This window comes from Pyrus communis, chromosome 17 (genome assembly GCF_041283825.1).
Source record: "Pyrus communis isolate YQ-2024b chromosome 17, ASM4128382v1, whole genome shotgun sequence".
Taxonomy (NCBI): Eukaryota; Viridiplantae; Streptophyta; class Magnoliopsida; order Rosales; family Rosaceae; genus Pyrus; species Pyrus communis.
Genome location: NC_142581.1, coordinates 3,851,248 through 3,873,217, shown reverse-complemented (window position 1 = coordinate 3,873,217; position 21,970 = coordinate 3,851,248). Strand labels below are relative to the sequence as shown.

General features: G+C 38.7%; 4 protein-coding genes across 6 annotated transcripts; 3 read left to right on the top strand and 1 right to left on the bottom strand.

The window, feature by feature from the left end:
* The first annotated feature begins 5,033 nt into the window (after positions 1-5,033).
* LOC137708716 (rab escort protein 1) lies at positions 5,034-9,308 on the top strand. Its single transcript, XM_068447850.2, has 9 exons — positions 5,034-5,930; positions 6,141-6,257; positions 6,729-6,828; positions 7,361-7,396; positions 7,491-7,734; positions 7,822-7,900; positions 8,224-8,413; positions 8,599-8,679; positions 8,775-9,308. The coding sequence occupies exons 1-9, from the start codon at positions 5,185-5,187 to the stop codon at positions 8,862-8,864; spliced, it is 1,683 nt and encodes a 560-aa protein (XP_068303951.2). The 5' UTR covers positions 5,034-5,184; the 3' UTR covers positions 8,865-9,308.
* Positions 9,309-9,329: 21 nt separating this feature from the next.
* Positions 9,330-12,202, bottom strand: LOC137708717 (microtubule-destabilizing protein 60-like). The gene is made up of 8 exons (XM_068447851.2): positions 11,164-12,202; positions 11,020-11,065; positions 10,832-10,927; positions 10,624-10,743; positions 10,397-10,495; positions 10,129-10,188; positions 9,948-10,042; positions 9,330-9,725 (listed from the first exon to the last, which is right to left on the bottom strand). The coding sequence occupies exons 1-8, from the start codon at positions 12,027-12,029 to the stop codon at positions 9,611-9,613; spliced, it is 1,497 nt and encodes a 498-aa protein (XP_068303952.2). The 5' UTR covers positions 12,030-12,202; the 3' UTR covers positions 9,330-9,610.
* Positions 12,203-15,249: 3,047 nt separating this feature from the next.
* LOC137709244 (putative receptor-like protein kinase At2g42960) lies at positions 15,250-16,110 on the top strand. The gene has a single exon (XM_068448340.2). It carries the CDS (start codon positions 15,250-15,252, stop codon positions 16,108-16,110), a length of 861 nt encoding a protein of 286 aa, XP_068304441.1.
* A 749-nt stretch (positions 16,111-16,859) lies between these two features.
* LOC137707864 (putative disease resistance RPP13-like protein 1) lies at positions 16,860-21,794 on the top strand. 3 transcript variants are annotated; one of them, XM_088689598.1, is made up of 3 exons: positions 16,860-17,045; positions 17,173-17,216; positions 17,802-21,794. In XM_088689598.1, exon 3 carries the CDS (start codon positions 17,855-17,857, stop codon positions 21,635-21,637), a length of 3,783 nt encoding a protein of 1,260 aa, XP_088545724.1. In that variant the 5' UTR covers positions 16,860-17,045; positions 17,173-17,216; positions 17,802-17,854; the 3' UTR covers positions 21,638-21,794. The 3 variants fall into 3 exon arrangements, with proteins under 3 accessions (XP_088545724.1, XP_068302895.2, XP_088545723.1); XM_068446794.2 differs by lacking the exon at positions 17,173-17,216; XM_088689597.1 differs by lacking the exon at positions 17,173-17,216 and having other exon boundaries at positions 17,796-21,794.
* Positions 21,795-21,970: the final 176 nt, after the last annotated feature.

Sequence of the window (21,970 nt, the reverse complement as noted above, 5' to 3'; positions counted from 1 at the left end):
TACGTGCATCATAACTAGTGAACCTTCCCGCTTCTCATATTAAGATGTAGCCATGCACACCATATGCACACCACATGCACACCACATGCACATTAAGGAAAAAATTTCACAAATTTCTGCAATTGAACACTTTAATAAAAATTTGTTTCATCCCAGTCTTGTAGCACGTCAAAACTTGAAATTTATTCCACAACCCATACTCCCCAACATGAAACACAAACCCTAATTTAACTAATAAGTATTAATTCATCTTACAAACAACCAATTTATTTCATAAATCATTGATGAAGGAACTTGGTACTAAACACCCCTACCTTACGATGCCTGCCGAAGCTTCAATTGCAGGAAAAAAATAGAACTTTTTGACCAAAACAAAAAATATGGTACAAAACTTAGCTCACTCTTCTCACTTCTCTCTTGCATCCATTTGTTCAAAATCAAAGGTATGAAGTGAACTCAAAACCCAGCTCACTCTTCTCGCCTTTCTTTGGACTTCTATCTCTATGAAATCGGAGCTCAGAGATCTGAGGAAATGAGAGGGAGTATAGAGAGAAAAAAGTGAGAAGAGAGAGAGGAAGGGAAAGAGAGTAGAGAAAGAGAGAACTCAGAAAAAGTGGGAGAGAAAGTGAGGAATAATTCATTTATATGTGGGTATTTAAGTAATTTCGGTTTTGTACATGTTGTGCATGACCTTTAGTTTGTCTTATTTTTGTCCTAAGATTAAAAAATTGTCTTACTTTAGGGCATTTCCCAATAAATTTTGTAATAAAGGAAGATAGATCACGTTGGCAAACACAACAATAACCTGTGACAGAAGTAGATAAAAAAAAAAATGGTACAATCAAATAAATACATTTAACCTAAGACGTAAATGAAACCCAACAAAAACACAAAGATATGGTAAAGATAGATTGAAATATCATGTGTCATAGGTAGATAAACAACATGCTTAATGAGAGGAAACCTTTCAGAAAAGAAATACCATGTTGGGATTAGAACATCTGCCATGTTTATCAAGCAATATATAAAGATGATAGAAAGAAGAATATCTGAAAGAAAGCAGAGAAGAAAAGAAACAGAGCAGCTGAAGTTTTTCATGAAAAGATTTTCTGATATTCCCTTTTGGATAATTGTTCCTGGTGCATAGGACAGCTCCCTAAGACAATAGCCCATCATCATTACAATTCATCTCTGCCACACATGTGGCAATAGATTAGAGTTTAAATCAAAATTCAAATTACCAAATTAGATACACAAAAAGATAGCAGAGTAACAACGGTTAGTGCATTTTCCTTTTCTTTCCTTTTGCCTGGCCGTTTGCTCCTTTTTTATATACTTCGTTAAGCATGTACGTGCAGAAGATATTTTTTGAATTATAGCATGTTATACACGATTTACACGTTTTAAATGTATTTATATGCGTAAATTGCTTTCATAATTTTTTTTTATGACAAAAAAAAAAGTCAAATATTTGAACTAATTGAAATGCTTTTTTTATAACCGGCACTACGCACCTAAAATAGAAAAAATAATATTTAATAAACAACTGATTGAATCACATTATTGTGTGCGTGCGAAAAACTTTTTTTTATCACCAGCGGTACACTTCTTTTAAGATGTTTTGAACGTGTTTAAAAATAGAGAAAATAATATTTAATAAATAACTGATTGAATCACATTATTGCTAGCTCATTGTGAGATTCAGCCCATCCCCTCCCCCTAGTATAGATAACATCGTGTGTTCAAATAAACAAAAAGCAATCATTTGACCACTAATTGAATCACATTATTATGATTATGCGAAAGACTTTTTTTTATAACCGGCACTACACTCCTCTTAAGATGTTTTAACGTGTTTAAAAATAGATAAAATAATACTTAATAAACAACTGATTGAATCACATTATTGCTAGCCCATTGTGAGGTACTAATTATATATACAAAAAACACTATACAGGAAAAAGTTAAATATTAAAAACATTGTTTATCATTGTGCAGTAAATAGTTAAATATTAAAAATATTGTTTATCACTGTTTATATGACGAAAATACCCCTGCCACATTTGATGTGTTATTTTGAGCTACTTTTGAAGTTTTTTGTCTTAGATGCATTTCTGTCCAATATTTTTTTGTGCAGCATGTGACCTCAAAAACCACTGTTCAAAAGCCCTGTTGGCTTTATATATAGATGTATGTTTGTTTTGATTTTGTTCTCATATTTCTTGATAGTTTTCTAGAAAGTTCTTTGCCTTTTTCAATTTTGTTCTTTCAAAATTAGCTAGGAAAAAAGTTTCTTCGTTTTCTGTTGAACCAATTGTTAATTTTTTGAAGTGAGTCCAAGAAAACTCAAGGAAAAATATTGATGTGGTAAAAAACCTTAGTTTTTATCACAAACAATGCCCGTTGTCAAATGCGATATAACCAAAGATTGTGTCCAAGATAAATTAGGAACTAACACCACATGCTATGCCGTTGTGGATTACTAATTGAACACAACCAATGCCCGTAATAAATATATTTTTGTCACAAATAAAAAAAAAGAAAAGAAATATATATTGTTGTAGGCCTAATTTACTTAATTGTATTTAGGACTAGAGAAGGAAAGGGCTGGCGGCAAGAGAGAGAGAAGAGAGATGTAATTCTGATGTGTGTGTTTTATCACCCTATTTTGCCTTTATTTATAGTAGTAGGATAGGTTAAATCCTTAATTTATAGTAGTAGGATATGTTAAATCCTTACCCTAATAGGATTACAACTCTAATAGGATAATATATACTAAAGGGAATATCCCAAGATATCCCTAGCCTACACTAGAATTTATACAATCACATTCCTAATCTAATAGGACTGCAACATTTCCCCTAGAGTGTGTAAATACTCAAACAAAACCTCGCATCAGGTCTTCAGCAGATAAGGTAGAACAATTGATGAAGTCGTCGACATAACAGGTGAATGCGAGTCTTAAATTAAAGAAAGTATGCATTGGTTGTAAAACTCACAAAACCTCGCTATGGTAAAACCTAAGACAATTGAAAACTCATAGACTAAGGAGAAAAGTGAGAAGTATGCATAATGTCTAAAACAAATGTCATATAGGACAAAAGTAGTGAACTCAACGGAGTATGATCATCCTAGGATGGATGTCTCATCAAAACCTCATTAGGTAGCAAAAACCCAGTGGGAAAAATGTTTCTAATCGTAGGAAAAAGAGTACATTAAGATCAAGTGAGTATGCTTCACGATACTCCTCTTGAGTTAGACATAACTTCCAAATAAGATAACTACAAGCAATTCAACTCAGATAATTTAAGCATATCGATTCCTTGGACAAGCTTCTGAAAAGTAGACTTGGGCAATGACTTGGTGAAGAGATCAGCCAGGTTGTTTTGGGAACATATTTGCTTGACTTCAATGGTCTAATGATGTTATTGCTGGTGAGAATAAAAGAACTTCGGCGCTATTGCTTGGTGTTGTCTCCCTTGATGTATCCATTCTTTAACTAATCGATACATGTTGCAGTGTCTTCAAAGATCGTAGGAAGGTCAACGACAGTAGCAAGACTACTAGTGCTTCGAATATGTTCCATGACTGCCCTCAACCAAAAACACTCATGTCAGGCTTCATTCAAGCGAGAATCTTAGCATGGTTTGAAGAAGTTGCAATTAGTTTTTGCTTGGTAGACCTCCAAGATATTGCGGTGTCTCCAATGGTAAAAACATAGCCCGTTGGAGAATGTGCCCTGTGTGGGTCAGACAGATAACCAGCATCTGCAAAACCAACGAGGCAAGAATCAACCTGAGGATTGAGGGGGTGGTGGCTCCTCTCGAGGATTCATGGGTGTAGAACAAGCCCAAATCTGTCGTGCCTTTGAGATAGCGGAAAATTTCTTCAACACCATTCTAGTGTCTGCGTGTAGGTGTATTGTTGTATCTAGATTAACAATGAAAGAGATGTCGGGTCTAGTATATTGAGTCAAGTACAATAAAATACCAATTGTACTTAGATATGGAACTTCAGGCCCCAAAATCTCTTCCTCATTCTCCTTAGGACGAAAGGGATCTCGTTTAGCATTTAAAGTTCGAACGACCATAGGAGTACTCGAAGACTTCGTTTTATCCTCACTAAAATGTCGCAACACCTTTTAGGTGTTGTTCGATTAATGTACTAGGATTCCATCCGAACAATGCTCGATCTCTAGGCCGAGACAATATCGAGTTTTCCCAAGATCTTTATCTCAAATTCCGATTTCAAGTGAACGGTAATTTCCTCAAGCTCTGCCGAAGTTCTTATGAGGTTCATGTCGTCGACATAAATTGCAACGATCACAAATCTGGAATGTGACTTCTTGATGAACACGCATGGGCATAGTTCGTTGTTCACATAACCCTGACTTGTCAAATATTCAATCAGACGATTATACCACATATGCTCGGATTGTTTCAATACGTAGAGTGATCTCCTCAATCTAATCGAGAAAGTGTTTTGTGGTTTGGAACTATTTGAACCAGTCAATGTAAGTCATTCTGGAACTTTCATGTAGATTTTTGTATCTAGATCCCCATAGAGATATGCGGTTACCACGTCCATAAGCTGCATATTTAGTTTTTCGGAAACTACCAAACTAATAAGGTAGTGGAAAGTTATGACATCCATTACAGGGAAACGTCTCCTCGTAATCAATTTTAGGGTGTTGAGAGAAGCCTTGTGGTAAAAGACAAAATTGTCTTTTCATCATCTTTTGATTGACAAATAAAGTTTTAGATTAATATATGTAGTTTAAAACTTTAATCTTCTTGCCACTTAATATTACGGTCTACTGGTATTCATTTTCACTAGTAAGTGAGATGTCTTAGGTTCAATTCTCACGAAAGGTGAATTTGAACCACATTATGCGAATTTGAACCACATTATGCTAGCTTATTGTGAGGTTAAACTCATTCTTTCCTTTTTAGTGTAGATAATATCAATTGTTCAAAAAAAAAAAAAAAAAAAAAAACTTTAATCTCCCCACCTACCGATCTTCTTTCAGCGTTCTTGGGCACCGGCCAAACAGTCACCATCCCGAAAACGAAAAGGAACCTACTAGGGTCGCGATCCGAGCAAAGGAATCGAGGGGAATGGAAGCGAATCAAGCGGGCGATTCGGCACCAAAATTTGTATGATGAATTTTTTTGTTGCGGAGCAATGAGTCAACTCTTTGATGACCGCATTCCTATCACACCCAGCACCTTTGACCTTATTGTTATTGGAACGGGCCTCCCTGGATCCGTGATTGCTGCCGCAGCTTCTGCTGCCGGAAAAGCTGTTCTTCACCTTGACACTAACCAATTTTACGGCGGCCACTTCGCCTCTCTTCCCCTGGATGATCTCTTTCCCTTCCTAAATTCTCATGCTTCCCCACCCTCCTCCTCCTCCACAACCACTACCACCACCACCACCTCCACAATTACGGGACATGATGATTACACCGCCTTACCCCTCACCTGGCGCTTGCTCTACTCCGACATTGAGACGGTTACCTATGCCCCTCAAGCCCTTGCCCAGCATAACCCCAAAAGATTCTACATTGACCTTAGCGGGCCTAAGGTTTTGTTTCTTGCAGACAAAGCCACGGACCTTCTGTGGAGATCGGGCGTGTCATCTTTTTTGTGTTTCAAGGGCATTGAAATGAAGTCCATTTACGACGATATTGGGGAGTTGTGGAACGTTCCAGACTCTCGAGTAGCAATATTCAAAGACAAGAGGCTCAGCCTCATGGAGAAGAATAAGCTGATGAGGTTCTTCAAGCTTGTTTGGCAGCACTTGGAAGCAGCCTCTGACGAACAAGGGAGTGAAGGAAATAGTGAGAGTAGGAAAATTTCAGATGAAGATTTGGAGAGTCCCTTCGTTGATTACTTAAACAGAATGGAATTGCCACACAAGATCAAATCGTACACATCACGTTACCCTTTTTCTATTTGTTTGTTTGTTTGTTTTGTTTTCGGTTCCGATCTTGTTGCTTTACATCACAATGCTTAATATATGTGTGTTCCTAATTGCCTTGCTATGATTTATGGGTAACCTACATTAGCATTCACTGCACGCTGTTTCCGAATCTGTCTTCAGTATGCTGACACCTTATGTCATTTCCTTGTCTGTAGAATTATTTTGTATGCCATTGCCATGGTAGACTATGATCAAGACGATCTGGAAGCTTGTAAAAGTATACTTAAGACAAGAGATGGGATTGAGCGGTTATCAATCTTCTACAAATCGAGGTTTGTTTTGTCCTTTCTACAAATCGATGTTTAGATTCTATAGTGTAGTGATGCTTAACTTGGTATTCATATAGTGTTAATACTATCAAATGTGGTCTGTTTTGTTTTATCCACTATCAATATGAGGAAGATAATGTAGAGCTGAGTTTATCTGTCTAGAGGAGAAACAAGAATGAAGCTTGAATAGGTGGAATCCTGTCAGACTCATTGAAATCAAAATCTCAATGGTGTAGAGTACTTGGATCTAACGGAAGACGTGACACGTGACACTGAACCGAGTGCAATGGCGTTCTAGGATTCATATAGCCGACCCCACTTAGTGGGAAAAGGCTTTGTTGTTGTTATTGTTGTATGTTGACTGTTTCATATGTGTGCTGATGATTCCAGTATGAAACTTATCTCAGTCATATGTCTCATATTTATTTCAAAGATGATAGTTAATAAGTTACTAATGGTTCTTGTTCTTACTAGGTTGACAAATGCACCTGAGGCTACGATTTATCCTATGTATGGTCATGGGAACTTATCAGGAGTTATAAGCCGCCGCGCTGCTGTTAAAGGCTGCGTTTGTGTAAGTTCATGCAAATATTTGTTACTTGTTTGTCATGGGAAGTGTTTCTCAATCATTGTTGCCCAGTACACGCTTGTTCATATATGTATGCTCGTACTTATTTATTTATTTTTGCGTCAATACTCATGATCTTATTTAACATATACTCTTCGCTATCTTCCTTTTTTTTAATTTGTGCTTGTGTATGAGGGCAGGGCCGTTCTCGGATTCATACAGTCAACCCCACTTTGTGGGATAAAACTTTTTTGTTGTTGTATAGATATGAATATTTACTTCATGTGCCAGTGTTGATACATTAAGTCGTATGTGTAAAAGATTAATAGCTCCCCAAGTCTTCCAACTCCACCTAGTGTCGCATAGTTGGTCCTTCTGTTATCTCTGTGACTTTTTATGTCAATTACTGGGAGAAATAGGGGTCAGATTTTGGGAGCCATATGGTGTCGGAGGGGTTTTTTTTTGGTTGTTGAGGACATTTTTTTCTTTACAATTTTATTCTGTTTTAAATCTTGTATCTGAGAAATCTGCCATGCAGGCTCAACGAGTTCCAGTTGCCGTGCTTATGGACAAGGTACGTGAGTGAGGATAGTTATACTTGTTTCTTATATTACATGGTTAATTGAAAGAAGTTAAAGTTTGGTTTTCTGAATGTTGAATATTTGCAGGACAGTGGCCGTTATAAAGGTGTGAGATTAGCTTCTGGTCAGAATTTGTTTAGTGATCAGCTAGTTATGGATCCAACTTTCAAGGTCCCATCGCTGCCAATTTCATCTCCACCAGACGTGAGAGGAAGTCCTCCAGTTTTAAGTCTGAAAGACGATAAACGAAAGGTGGCTAGGGGAATATGCATTACAACAAGTTCACTGAAGCCGGATATATCAAACTGTTTGCTTGTATATCCTCCAAGATGTAAGACGTAATATGTTTTTATTTTGTGCTTTGTTCAAAATGAGAAACAAGAACATAATCAGTCGATTCCATTTTTTTCCTCGCTAGCTTTGTACCCTGAGCAAGATGCTTCGATCCGGGCAATCCAAATAGGTGGAAGTTCGGCTGAAGTTTGTCCAAAGGGCATGTATGTTTTTGCTAAATCAATAAAGTCTTCACATACATACATGCACACAGCCTACACAGGGATACACAAATATTTTTCATGATTGTTTTATTTTAACATGATTTTACGTTTGCACATGTGTTTATGATTGGATTTATGCACCAGATGTACAAAATCAAGCATTAATATTTTGCTTAGGGTAAATTGTTTAGGTTTTCTTTGGGTGAACAGTCACAGTTTTTTGGATATTCCTATGCTTACATTTGGATTAGATGGATAAACATGGTGCAAAGAGTAATATGCCTTCAGCCCTTTGATAAATCTGTTAAATTGACATTCTTCAGGTTTGTGGTGTACTTTTCTGTTTTATGTGATGACGCCAAACAAGGGAAAATGTTGCTACGTGATGCCATGAATGCGCTTCTCAAACTTGCGCTTTCTGGAAACCCTTATGATCGCACTCTTGATGGTGAAGATGCCGAAGTAAAACCTACTTTGTTATGGAGCGTGTTGTATGTTCAGGAACTGACTACGGTGTGCCATTCTCTCCCTCTCTCTCTCTCTCAATCATAACTTTCACGAACTCTCCGAGTAGTCTTCATTCATACATATGTAGCCATTTCTTGTTGAAACCATGTGGTTGTCGATTTGGTATATGGGATTTGAATCTTTGGTTGTATGATGTACGATGAATTTTACGATTTTTACTTTGATTTCAGGATGAACAGGGTTATTTCCTCTCAACTCCGATGCCAGATGCCAATCTGGACTACAATGATCTCATAGATTCAACTGCGGCGGTATGTCATCCTTAGTTTCTTTAATCAATTATCTAAAACTTTATAATAGTCTTGCAGCATACAAGTAACATACAAATTGTGCTTGTACTTGGCAGCTCTTCCATACGTTGTATCCACATGAAGAATTCTTTCCAGGGACAAACGCGTTTGATAATTTGGAGGATGATGGCAGTGAGGTTTGTTGATGCCCCGAAAAGGACTGAGTGAGCCCCTTCTCCTCAAAGTCTTCAACCTTTTAAGAGTAAAATATCGTCGGACAAAAATATATAGTTTACTTGCTCTCCGAGAAAGAAATCTTCTGCTACCTTGGAGCACAATTATTCGGGCTAACTTCCTATCTGATTGATAATTAATAGGAAAATTGACACACGTGGGCCATTTTCTTGTTCTTGAGACCAAAATAGGACAAAATGGCCATGCACTCCATGTTCACCATGCTCAAAAGTGGGCCATTTTTTTGTTCTTGAGACCAAAATAGGACAAACCTCTAAAAAGACACTTGAAAAAAAAAAATTGCATTATTTGTAAGTTTATTTCTTTTTTAGCAAATAAATACTTATATTACAAATGTATGAAATTTGCATCATCCCAGAGAGATTAATTGGTTTATTTCGAATCTTGATAGTAAATATTTATGTATTTTCGGCACGTTTTACCTGAATCCCAAACATAAACTTCATTTGGGAAAGAACGACGATTGTCACATGATAAGATTACATTTGCACCTCTTAAGAAAGATGTTTCAAAGAATCAAATTAATGGTGGGAAAATTGCAACTAAACTAGTTGCTTCAAAACATATACAAGATCAAAAGTAATGTCAGAAATAAGTTGGAGGAAAAGAAATATAAAAGACACGATTATTGGTCACTAATACGAAGGGGGGAATGAACAAGGCTAAGGAGAAACCGATGAAGGGTTCTTTCTCGTCTTCAATGTTCGTAAGTGTAGGTGCTCATCTCGTTCCAGGACAAGTAACATTTGATCTTCTTGTTTTGAGGCACGTGAAACTTCGGTTCTTTCGGTATGGTTGGATGCTTCATTGACCTAACAACGAAGAAACATGAACTCGACGTAAGAAAACTATATCACATCCTACTTATAAATACAATGAATATCAGAATATATCCGGCTCAACAAAGAAGGTTCGATGGGATGCAGCACGTATTGAGGATATCGGTTTACAATCATGCCAAAGTTCTAGACATGCAACAAAGTTCAAGAGAAAGGGTCTATGTATTGGATTACAATCGGATCAATCTCAAGTACCTTCTGGGAATGAAAGGCCTGTCAAAGTAGGGCATTGGCTGCGCTTTCGGAACAAGCTCCTTTTTCAATCTTCTTATTTCCTCCTCTTCTGCCAACTGCAAGAGAACAATACCAAAACTCATAATTCAGGTCGAGAATAACTACGACAGTAGAAAGCTCATCAAGTGCAATAACTCTTTACCTTCAGCAGTCTTTCTCTTTCCATCTTGTATTGCTCAAACAGGCTCATCTTCTCTGCCACCTGATGGGTGCACACACATTAAAACCAAATTCAGAAAGGCAATTCGTTGTCACAAAGTTAATTCTACAAAATCGAGGCAAAACTTATTTCCCAAATGCTACCTGAAAACAATTTTTTCAAACAGAGTTTATATGCACTACTAAGCTGAGAGTGATTGAAAATATAGAGACAAGGCGCATATTCTTAAGGCTGAAGTATTCAAAATCACCTGATGGTCGAACTCAGCTCGCTCTACTGCCCGCATGTCACTGTGGAGCTTCAGGTCTGTTGGTATTGTTATTTCTTTTACTGGAGGTTTCAGTAAGCACTGAGATGACAAATACAAAGATATGCATACAAGTTAGTGGTTCGGCCTTGTCCGTCTTGCAATAGCAATAAAATCACTTAAATATAGTCCTTTTCATGTGATTTGGGACATTGAATTGGTATTGATACCTCTGGTTCGTCAGTTGTCCATGGGAGGCCCTGAGCAATTGGTATCCGCTGCCTCTCCTCCTCCATCATCATCTCTTGTAGCTTCTTCGTGAACTCTTCCTCCTTTTGTCTTCCCCTTTCCTGATATCACAAAACAAAGTTAGAAGCAACGCAAACCACGTAAACTTTCAAGTGCTTTTCGATACCATTCATTTTCAGCACAGTTTACCTCTGTTCTTAGCTTGAATGGCTTAGCGCTAGTGGCTCTCTGTTGCTTCTTCTTCTTCCATCTCCCTCCTCCGATTGTGCTGGAAGACTCAGAGCTCTGAAATTCGAACCCGAATGCAAAGGTAACCTGAGTTAGTCAAATCATTTTCAATCTCCAAACAATGTAAAAACAGTAAGGACAAGAATTACATTTCTTCGGCTCCTTCGCCCCCCATTCGAAGTCTTGCTTGAGACACTGTTTAGTCAAAAGAGCACAACCAAACTCAGTCAGGACATACAACAAACATCTGATGTGCATCAAATTCTCATGCTAACTATAATCTAATTGCTAACCTTCCCAGACTTCCATCCCAAGAAGAAGAGACTGAAGTTCGCCGATCCAGACCGAGATTCTCCGACGTCAAGAACAAGTCCGACGGGAAAAACGAAGAAGACGAGACCTGTGTTTCCAGCGCCTTAGGAGGAGGCTGCAATCCGGGCAATGCCCACTTCGCCGCCTTCTTCCCAATCTCTTCCGCCGCTTCCTCCTCCCCATTCTGCTCATCCGAATCCTTCGAGCTCGGAATCGAAAGCAGCTTCTCAAACGCCTGAACCAAATGCATCACCTTCCCACTCGTCGGCACGCTCTTCCTCGCCTCTTCCAGCAACTTGTCCCTTCTTCTCTTGATTGTCGAACAACCCATTTCACTATCCGGGTCAATATCACCCGACCCATTTTCAATCTGAAGGTCCTGAATCCTCAACCCCTCCTCGATTTCTTCCTCCAGTTCACGCCCAGCTCTTTCGCTCTCCTTCAAACTCTCCGATTCGACGTTGTCGTTTCGCTTCTTGAAGAACTCTTCCTGCGACGCCCTCAGATTCTCATACGCAACGCAGAGGCACATCTTCGAATTGCCCTTATCTTTGCACTTGCAGGAGACGTTCGGGTTCTCCTTCTTTGATTTCTTCTTCGCAACGATGAACTTCCTCTCCCGGATCTTGTTCCGGGGCGAACGAACAACCGGGTTCGGGTTCTTGGACGCCGATTTCTGGGACTTCCCCGCCGATTTCGTCGCAGGGGAAGCAGTGTGTTTCGGGCCAGGCGAAACATTGGGGTTCATATTCTCAGTGCATCTTGATTTCTCGTGCTTCTTGTATCGAGACCCGTGTTGGTCTTTCACAGGAGTCACCACTCCGGCGTTCTTGCCGATAAAATCCATCAAAATATGACCCGAAAAGAGAGAAGATTCGCCGGAAACAACTGGGCTTGGTGGGTTTAGAGAAGAAAATCAAGGTTTGGTGTTTTGGAAGCGAAGAAAGAATGGTGATGGATTGATGGATTTGGAGAGAAGGGAGAGAAAAAGGGAACGTTAGAGCAGTCGACGCTCTCTGTAACGGCTAGTTTTTTTTTTGGGGATTATATGTGGACCGTCTGATAAAAGCTTTTAAAATTTCTGTGTGTTTGAACCGTTGGATTAAGCTTTTCTAATTTTTTGGGTCGTTTGGATTAAGTTATTGGGAGAGACGATGGCGATATCCCTGCTGGATTTGATTTACCTACCGTTGTAGCCGAATAAGGTAGGTCGTCTGACCAAAATACCCCAGTTATTGAATTTTGAACTTCATTGGACCTGGCAAAAGGATCGTGTTTGTCGTATTTGTGTTGTTTTTATGATATACATATTATCTTAATAAATCATGTTGTATTAACCCGTTATCTTAACATGTTTTTAACAAGTGACTCAAACAGATTGTGTTATTTTATGTCAAGTTAGGATCATGCAAGAACTTGTCATGTCTATTGTTTAGATGTTGCAAATGCGCCATGTTGGTTGTTTCTTGTTTTTGGCCAAATAAAAATTTGTCATGTGCTCCTTATTTTTTAAAATTCAAGAAAAATTAATTACATGTTCATTACTTTATAAAACAATAAACATGTGTTAATTTATCATTGGACAAAACTAAAAAGTGAATACTCAAAAATTATCCTATAATAATACAGTGGAAGAAGAAAGCAAGAGTAATATAATAGGAGTAATGTTATACTTATAATATTTTTCATACCATATTTGTATCATATCTCAATTAGAGGAATGGCCCATCGATTAATCCGCCTCTCCAATCCCATCTTCCCCCCTTCTCAGAAACCAACACCACCGTCATCGCTAGTCGGGCAGTGAGCTAGCACCTAGCGCCTAGGCGGAGTCTAGGCGGGCGCCTAGAGCCTAGGCGAAAGGCAGATTTAGATAATATTTCTTGTATATGTTATAAGTAAGTGCATATCGACGTTTACAAAAAATTATACTTATATAAAATTCATGAATACAATAATAAATAAAAAATTATAAAATGCAAAACTAGTATCCAAAGTTCAAAATTTAAAAACACACATATATGCCATATTAGTTAAGATATTCTGAATGATTATATCTAATTTTCATAAAAATAAAAATAAAAATCCCACTTGTGTCAGTGTGTGGTGTGGTGTGAAGAGGTGCATGCATCCTCCCAAACTTTAAAAAGCACCACTTGTGTGGTCATGTGTGACCCTTACCCTTCATCCCTAGTCCTCATCCCTCACACATCAGTCAAGAGACTCCTTTTTGGTCTGAAATCCCCATACCTCACACATCAGTCAAGACACTCCTTTTTGGTGTGAAAACCGAAAACTTTTGTTCATTTTATTTCTTTCATTTTTCTCATCGGCTTCGTCTTCTTTCCTTTCCACTTCTTCTTTCTCTTTCTTTCCATTTTCCTTCTGTACATTATCCTTTTTTTCTTGTTTCCTCTTCTTCTGTTTTGTGCTGTAAATTCCTCTTCGTTAATGGATTTCAGAGAGAAGGAGTCGCAACAGCTAAGAAGGTGGTGGTGCACAGAGAAAGGGAGTTGAAGTGATGGAATTTCTTCTCAGGAAACCTCCACTCTATCTACACCACCGTCTAGACAGCTGCCTAGGCCACCTAAGAGCGCCTAACAACTCCCCGATTTTTCTTAACTATTCGGACCTAATCGAATCGACACCATCACGCCCAGCGCCTAGGCTGTTTTTTAGAACACTGGGTTGGGATTTGATAGGTTTTTTCTTTTTCTTTTTTTCTTCCTCTAGTGTTTTAATTGAATAAATTAGAATATTACATTGATATGGATGTCCACCTCAGCTGCCACAAAAGGTGGTTTTAAAAATAGAAACTTTAACGAAAAGTTCTTGGTACTGTTTACTTTAACGAAAAACCACATTTTTACACTAAAAAGTCAATCATGATATTATTCACTTTACCCTTTATTTTGTCATTATCATTAAAACTCAAAGTTTTCAAGTCTTTTTCATTAGTTTTCTTTTTAAAAATATGGTACAATAGTTTTTAGGCTTATTTTTAGGTATGTCACTTGAACTCAATTTTAATCTCACTTTATTTTTTATAATTCAAAAGTTACCACTTGACTCTCTGAAACTCAAAGTTGGCTTCACTTTGCCCCTGTAACTCGATTTTAATTCCATTTTGCTCTTAAAACTTGAAAGTCGTCTGTACAAAACTCAAAATTCGCTCCACATTATCTTAGATATGTTAATTTCTTATGTGGGTGTGATTTGGGTGCGTCAGGCTAATTAATTTATTTTTAAAATTTTTCCATTTCTTAAAAAAAAAAAAATTTAATTTAATATTTTTTTTATTGTTGAATGTTAACGCATAATAAAGATTTATAATTAAATTTGTTGCACCTATGAATAGTCATATTAGGTGTTGGGTCTGACATATATTTTAAAAGGTGATCTATAAGTTTATAGAAGAATAGAGAGTCAACAAATCAAAATGGAATAATTTTTTAGTGTCAAAGAGTAAAGTGGTGACTTTTGAGTTATAATGAGCAAAATAAGATCAAAATGAAGTTCTAAGGGGTGTAGCTAAAAATAAGCCTAGTTTTTAAGAGTAGCAATTTTTTTTATGGATAATGCTAGGAAGACCAAATTTTTTAAACCATGCAAATCAAATTATGTGTCACCAATAAGAAATAAGCACGTTATTCGACACTTCATCAATAATCCAATCATCTATAACCATATCATTTGGTTTACTAATTTAGTTTAAAAAATTTGATCTCCTTACCATTACCTTTTTTTTTATATGTATTTTCGGTGGTTGGTTCCTTGTTATTTCTTGGGCCTTTAAAATCTGATTCCGCATTAACTTTTTGGAATATAAAACAAACTTATGCAATTTCGGTGCAAATTCCCAGCAATTTAGCTGTAATTTCGCTTAGCTTTTCATTGGCTATGAAATTACGCGCTTTAACATGCTTTTAACGTCGACAGAGCTTCTTCCTCAATCCAGATTTGGCGTAGTAATATATGTGCGTGTATACATATATTTATATTTGCATCCTTTGCATTATATGTTGATTTATTGTTCTTTAGGTACTAGCATGCCTTATCAAACTTCGATGGTGGCTGAGCTCCGGCGAGCGACGAAAGATTTCTCCCCGGAAATGATCATCGGAGGCGGGAGCTTCGGTCTCGTCTACAGGGGCCTCCTTTCCAATGGCATGAGTGTAGCTGTAAAGAAGTGTAACGCCGTAGGGTTCCCTGACGTGCGAGCAATTCGCGCTGAAGAAGAAACACTTGGTAAGGTACAGCACCCACATATTATCAAGCTTTTGGGGCACTGCCAGTGGAACTCAACTCACCTTCTGTTTTACGAGTACTACGCCAATAGGGATCTTTATAGTTGGCTGCACGACGAATCACGGCGTTGGGCTGTCTCATCGTGGGAGACTAGGTTTCGGATTGTTAAAGGTGTCGCCGACGGCCTTGCCTATCTGCATGGCTTGGACAACCCAATTATTCACAGGGATATCAAGTCGGAAAATGTGATACTAGACTCCAACTTTGAGCCCCACATTGCTCATTTTGGGCTCGCTAGATGGATGGAGGCGTCACATACGCATGTGACTACGGAGCCAGATGGCTCTGTAGGATACATTCCTCCTGAATACTTGGCGGGATCCAACAAGGCCACAACAAAGGGTGATGTCTACAGCTTTGGGATTTTGATGTTGGAGATTGCGACCAGGAGGCGGCTGGCTCAGTTGACAACATTTGACGCCCAAAAGATGGAGGTGGTGGAATGGGTTAAAATGATGGTGGCTAATTACATTGTTGATCCAAGTAACCCCAACCAGCAATTGGTTGCAGTAGCCAATTTATCGCACTACTTTAAGATCGCTTGGTATTGCGTCATAAATGAACCACAATATAGGCCTCACATGAAGTGGGTTGTTGAAAGATTAAATGAAATTCGTTAGTGTATTTTCCATAACTGTATCCAGTGCATCCAGATCCTTCTTGTTTCCATGCACCTGCACCAACTAATATCAAGCACGCTTGTGTATTATGTATGGTTGTTTGTACCTACTAACTTACCGTAGTACTAAGTGACTAACTTATGATCTTCTCTCTTGGATTAGTTTGGATTAGCAAATTGGCAATCTTCTCTGTTGACTAAATTCCGTGTGTACAAATATTATTATTATAAATTATAGAGGCTTTTATAATTAAAATCCGAAAAGTCTTAATTTCTGTTAGATTTAGTCCAGTTGTTTTGTTTTGTTGATTTGGGACCACCCGATGTAAAAATTTTGGATCCGCCACTGACTCTACATGTGACAAAATAAGTGGAGCGATACAAAAAAATATATCTCCTACGCATATGTCATGACATGTGGAGTACCGCTTCAATATCCGACACCTTGAAAAAAAATCTGGTGTTGTTGATGGTGCAGTCTTACAAAGAGTCTTTATTATTATTTTATTTTTCATAATCTTCTTTAATTTATTCGATCTAACAATCAAAAATTAAAAGATATGTGAAAAATAAAAATGAGCGGTTGATCACCACCCTCTTACAAAATGTGGGAGATAATCATGGAGTCTTACATCATTCGGATCAACAACCGCATGATGGTTTCCTAGCAATTACCAAGAAGGAAATCTAGGTCAACTGCACCTTGTTGACTCCACTGTACCTGTATGTGACGCGTTTGTCAGGGTCCCTCTCTCACTCTTTGTTTTCAGACCAAATCACAAACCTTATTTTTCTCTTTCATCTTTCTCTTCCTCTCTACTTTCTTCCACCTTTTCCCTGTCCTCTCTCTCTCCTTCTCCCTACAGAAAAGCCTTGGCGACCCGGATCGGCGACTCGGGAATTTCTCAAGCCGGTGGTGAATTTCGTTATGTAAAGGTACAATCTTTGCTTCCAGACTTCCAGTAGTGTAGGAAACTGAAAAAATGAAAGCCCTGGGTATTTTGAATATCTATATGGAGTTATGTTTGCTTCCACAAAAAGCTAGCAAGCTTCCCTTTTTTAGGAAATTGTGAAGAATATTTTTTGTTTCATTTCCCATGTAAAAGGGTAAGTACCGTTTGATCTTTTGAGCTATTGCTTCAGTTGAAATTTGACTTCCTCAACTATTTTTTATTTTTATTTTTATAAATTAACTCTCTGAATTATTTGAAATAAGTCAATTAACCTATTGCCATTAAATTCCGTTCACTATTCTGTCAAATTCAAAGGCAAATTCGCCTTTTTATAGTCGATTCTTACATGTCACTTATAACCATCAATAAAATTATGACATGTGAACACATAATAATGTGTAATGACAATGTGAGGAGGTCGAATGAGAGTTTACCATAAGAATTTTCCATTTATCTTCCGTTCCCTAATTTGAAATTGGTCTCTTGACGATGAACGCTCAAATAAAATACATAGATACGCAGAGAAGGATGCCAGAAAACTAGCAGTCAATGAAGACTTAAATGAAGGGTTCGATGGAGGGACATGAAAATGATTAGATGCTATACATTCAAGAAGCATTCATTGTGTTTTAGTAGTAGCTTTGTAATGCTTGAGTAGTTCATTGGGAGTAGTCCTCTTAAGCCCTTTTTTATTTCTCCCCTTTTTCATCAATAAAAGTGTTTAATTTGGTAGCTGCAGGTGCTTTCCCCGCGTCATTGGTCTATTCCTTCCAAGTAAGATATCATATTGGCATGGCTGCTGCATTGGTAGGTGGAGCTTTTCTCTCTGCTTCTCTTCAGACGTTATTTGGTCTGTTGGCTTCTCGTGAAGTTGTGGAGTTCTTGCGTGGAAAGAAACTTGACAGCAGACTTCTGAGCAAGCTGAAGGTCACTTTGCTTTCTGTCAATTCTGTGCTCAGCTATGCCAAAGACAAGCAAATTATTGACTCAGCGGTGGAAGAGTGGCTTGATGAGCTTAGAGATGCTGTCCATGATGCGGAGGACATGTTGGATGAGACTAACACTGATGCTTTGCAGAAAAAGATGGAAGCCGAAGCTGAAAGCAGCAGTGAAAGTTTGGTACGACACTTGAGCTGTATTTCATTGAATGCATTTGACAATGAATTAGAACCCAAGATACGGGTGATTCTTGAAAGATTAGAATTCATAGTGAGTAGCAAGTCTGTTCTTGGCTTGAAAGAAGGTATGAAGGATGGTGCGTCGAGAAGATCACCAACAACATCTTTGGTGGAAGAGTCTGTTTATGGCCGGGATGAGGACAAAGAGGCCATTATTAGATTGTTGCTATCGGATGGTGATGTTTGTAGAAATGAGATCTGTGTGATTCCGGTGGTGGGCATGGGAGGCATTGGGAAGACCACTCTTGCTCAGCTCGTATATAATGATGTCAGAGTGCAGGAATACTTTGACCTCAGGGCGTGGGTTTGCGTGTCAAAAGAGTTCGATGTCGTGAGTATAACAAAAACAATTTCTGAGACATTCACTTCAGTGGATTGTGGCATTAATGATCTGAATTTGCTTCAAGTTAAACTGAAAGATCAATTGATGGCCAAGAAATTTCTGATTGTTCTAGATGATGTTTGGAATGAGGACTACCTTGATTGGGCCGAGTTAAGGAAGCCTTTCATGAATGGGGTGAATGGAAGTAAGGTGATTGTCACAACACGTAGCGAAAATGTTGCATCGATCATGGGTACTATTCCAGCTCATTCTCTAAAGCAATTAAGTGATCAAGATTGCTGGTTGTTGTTTGCAAAGCATGCCTTCAGCAATCCAGAGTCAAGAGAGCAACCATACTTTCAAGTGATGGGTAGAGAAATTGTGAAAAAGTGCAAAGGGCTTGCTTTGGCTGCAAAAGTGCTTGGGGGGCTTCTACGATCAAAACAAGATCCTGAGGATTGGAATAATATACTTACTAGTGAGATCTGGGATTTGTCAGATGACACACGTAACATTCTTCCGGCTCTAGGATTGAGCTACGATTATCTCCCATTACATCTGAAGCAATGCTTTTCTTATTGTTCAATATTCCCCAAAGGTTATAAATTCAGAAGAGATGAAGTGGTCTTACTGTGGATGGCAGCAGATCTTTTACCACCCCCAAAAGGAAAGAAGAGGATGGAACATGTGGGAGAAGAGTGTTTTCATGATCTAGTTTCAAGGTCACTTTTTCAACAATCTAGTGTCGACAAATCACTTTTTGTTATGCATGACCTTGTTAATGATCTGGCAAAGTGTGTGTCCGGAAAGTTTTGTCTAAGGATGGATGATGTTGAATCAGATACTCCGATCAGCAAGACTCGTCATTTGACATTTTCTAGAACAATGCATGATGAGAAGTTTAAGATGTTATATGATGCGAAGCGATTGCGCACTTTCCTCCCCCTAACATGTCAATCACTGCATGGACAATTCCATTTGTCTGACAAGGTAACAAATGACCTGTTACCGAGGCTACCATGCTTGCGAGCCCTCTGCCTATCACATTACAACATCATGGAGTTGCCTGAATCAATTGGAAATTTGAAGCTTTTGCGGTACTTTGACCTCTCTCACACTTCAATTCAGAGGTTACCTGAAAATGTAAGTACCTTATACCAATTGCAGACTTTAATTCTGTCATGTTGCTCCTCTTTTACCGGGCTGCCAACCAGCATGCGAAGACTTATAAACTTGCGCCATTTGGACATTAGTCACACCAAACTAAAGGAGATGCCAAGAAAAATGAGTAAGCTGAAGAGTCTACAAACATTAACTGATTTTGTTGTTGGAGAAACTAGCGAATGTAACATTGGAGAGTTGGGTGAGCTCTGTAATCTTCGCGGAAAACTTTCTATTTCTAAGCTTCAGAATGTTGTCCACGAAGATTATGCTTTGGAGGCCAAAATGCAGGAGAAGAAGTACCTCGATGTGCTAGTCTTCAGTTGGGCTGGTCATGCTGATGATTCACATCATGAAAGAAATGTACTTGAAAGGCTCCAACCTCATTTGAGCTTGAAAAAACTCACAATTGAAAATTATGGGGGTACAAGATTTCCAGATTGGTTAGGGGATCATTCCTTCACCAATATGGTCACTGTACATCTTGAAGATTGTAAAGGGTGTTTCATTTTGCCAACACTTGGGACGTTACCATCTCTCAAGGAGCTTTACATCTCTGGATTTGACGGGGTAAGGATGGTAGGTTCTGAGTTTTATGGTACTTGTTCTTCAGTAAATAAGCCATTTAGATCCCTAGAAATTTTGAAGTTTGATGGTATGTCAGAGTGGCTTGAATGGTCTGGTTTTGGAGGTGGCGACGAAGTTGGTGGCGACGAAGTTGGTGCTTTCCCTTGTCTACGGGAGCTCCATCTGCAACGGTGTCCTAAGCTCAGAGGGGATTTACCCAACTATCTTCCATCTTTGACATCAGTTTGGATTTTTGAATGCCAGCAGCTGGTGGCTTCACTTCCAAGGGCGACATCTATCCATGGCTTGAAGTTCGGACACTGTGATATGTGGCAGCTAAAAGAACTGCCAGCTGAGCTGCACTGGCTCAGAATTGAAGGATGCCATGTCCTGGAGTCTATACCTGGCAACGTGAAGCAAGTGACATCTTGTCTTCAAGAGTTGTTTATCTCCAACTGTTCTTCTCTTGCATCCTTCCCTCGGGATAGCTTACCTCGTACACTGAAAGCCCTGGAAATTGAGGGATGTGGACAGTTAGATATTCTTTCTGACTGCTACTATGCATCCCTTGAAAGTTTGTCCATATGGAGAAGCTGCGATTCCCTCGAGTTTTTTCCATTGGACATCTTCCCAAAATTAAACAATCTCAAAATCCGAAGCTGTAAGAGTTTGAAATCACTTTCCATTTCAGGTGAACCTAACCATGAGCTTCAGTGTTTGAGTTTCTTGGAAATATGGGATTGTCCGAGTTTGGTTTCATTCCCCGATATAGGATTGCCAGCACCGCACCTGACACAATTTAGAGCAACAGATTGTATGAAGTTGAAGTCGCTGCCTAAGGGGATGAACAAACTCCTATCTCTTCAGACCTTGGAAATATCCGGATGCCCAGAACTCATGTCGTTTCCTGATGGGGGTTTGCCCTTGAACTTGAATTGCCTCTATATTTGGGATTGCGACAAACTCATTGCGCAGCGATTGCATTGGAAGCTGAAAGCTCTGGTGTCCCTTAAATGTCTTAGCATCATGGGTGGAAAACGGTCTGATGTGCAGTGTTTTCCAGAGGAGGGGATGCTGCCCACCTCTCTTACCTCTCTCTCCATTTGTGGATTTCCAAATCTCACATCACTTGGTAAGGGGCTGCAACAACTGACTGCCCTTGAAAAACTAGAAATCAGCCACTGCCGCAAGCTCCAATGTTTGCCGAAAGATGGGTTGAAACATCTATCTTACCTATGCATCAGAAAATGTCCTATGCTGAAACAAAGTTTCCGAAAGGAAAGAGAAGATTGGCCTACGGTAGACCACATTCCCTTCATAGAGATTGACAATCAGAGGATTTCGTAAGCTGAAACTGCGGAAGGGCCTCTATTCTTTTCTGAATAAACAATTTGTCTCGGGTACTTGTTATACGCTAATAATACTCTAGAACAAATATGCCTTTTTGTTTTCATTGCAAGTGTTGCTACCACTTTGAATTGAAGATTACAGATTTTTTCTTGAACTGAGGCTTCTTGTCAAAAGTAGGCATAAACTATGTTTGCATCCTGCTACTCAAAACTTATGTTTCCTTCCACCATTTGGCTGTGAACTCCGGTTTTCACCAATGCAAACACAGCGGGAGAGATGGCGAGAAAGATTTCCAATTTGCTCTCTCTCTTTCTCACGCACACACGCACG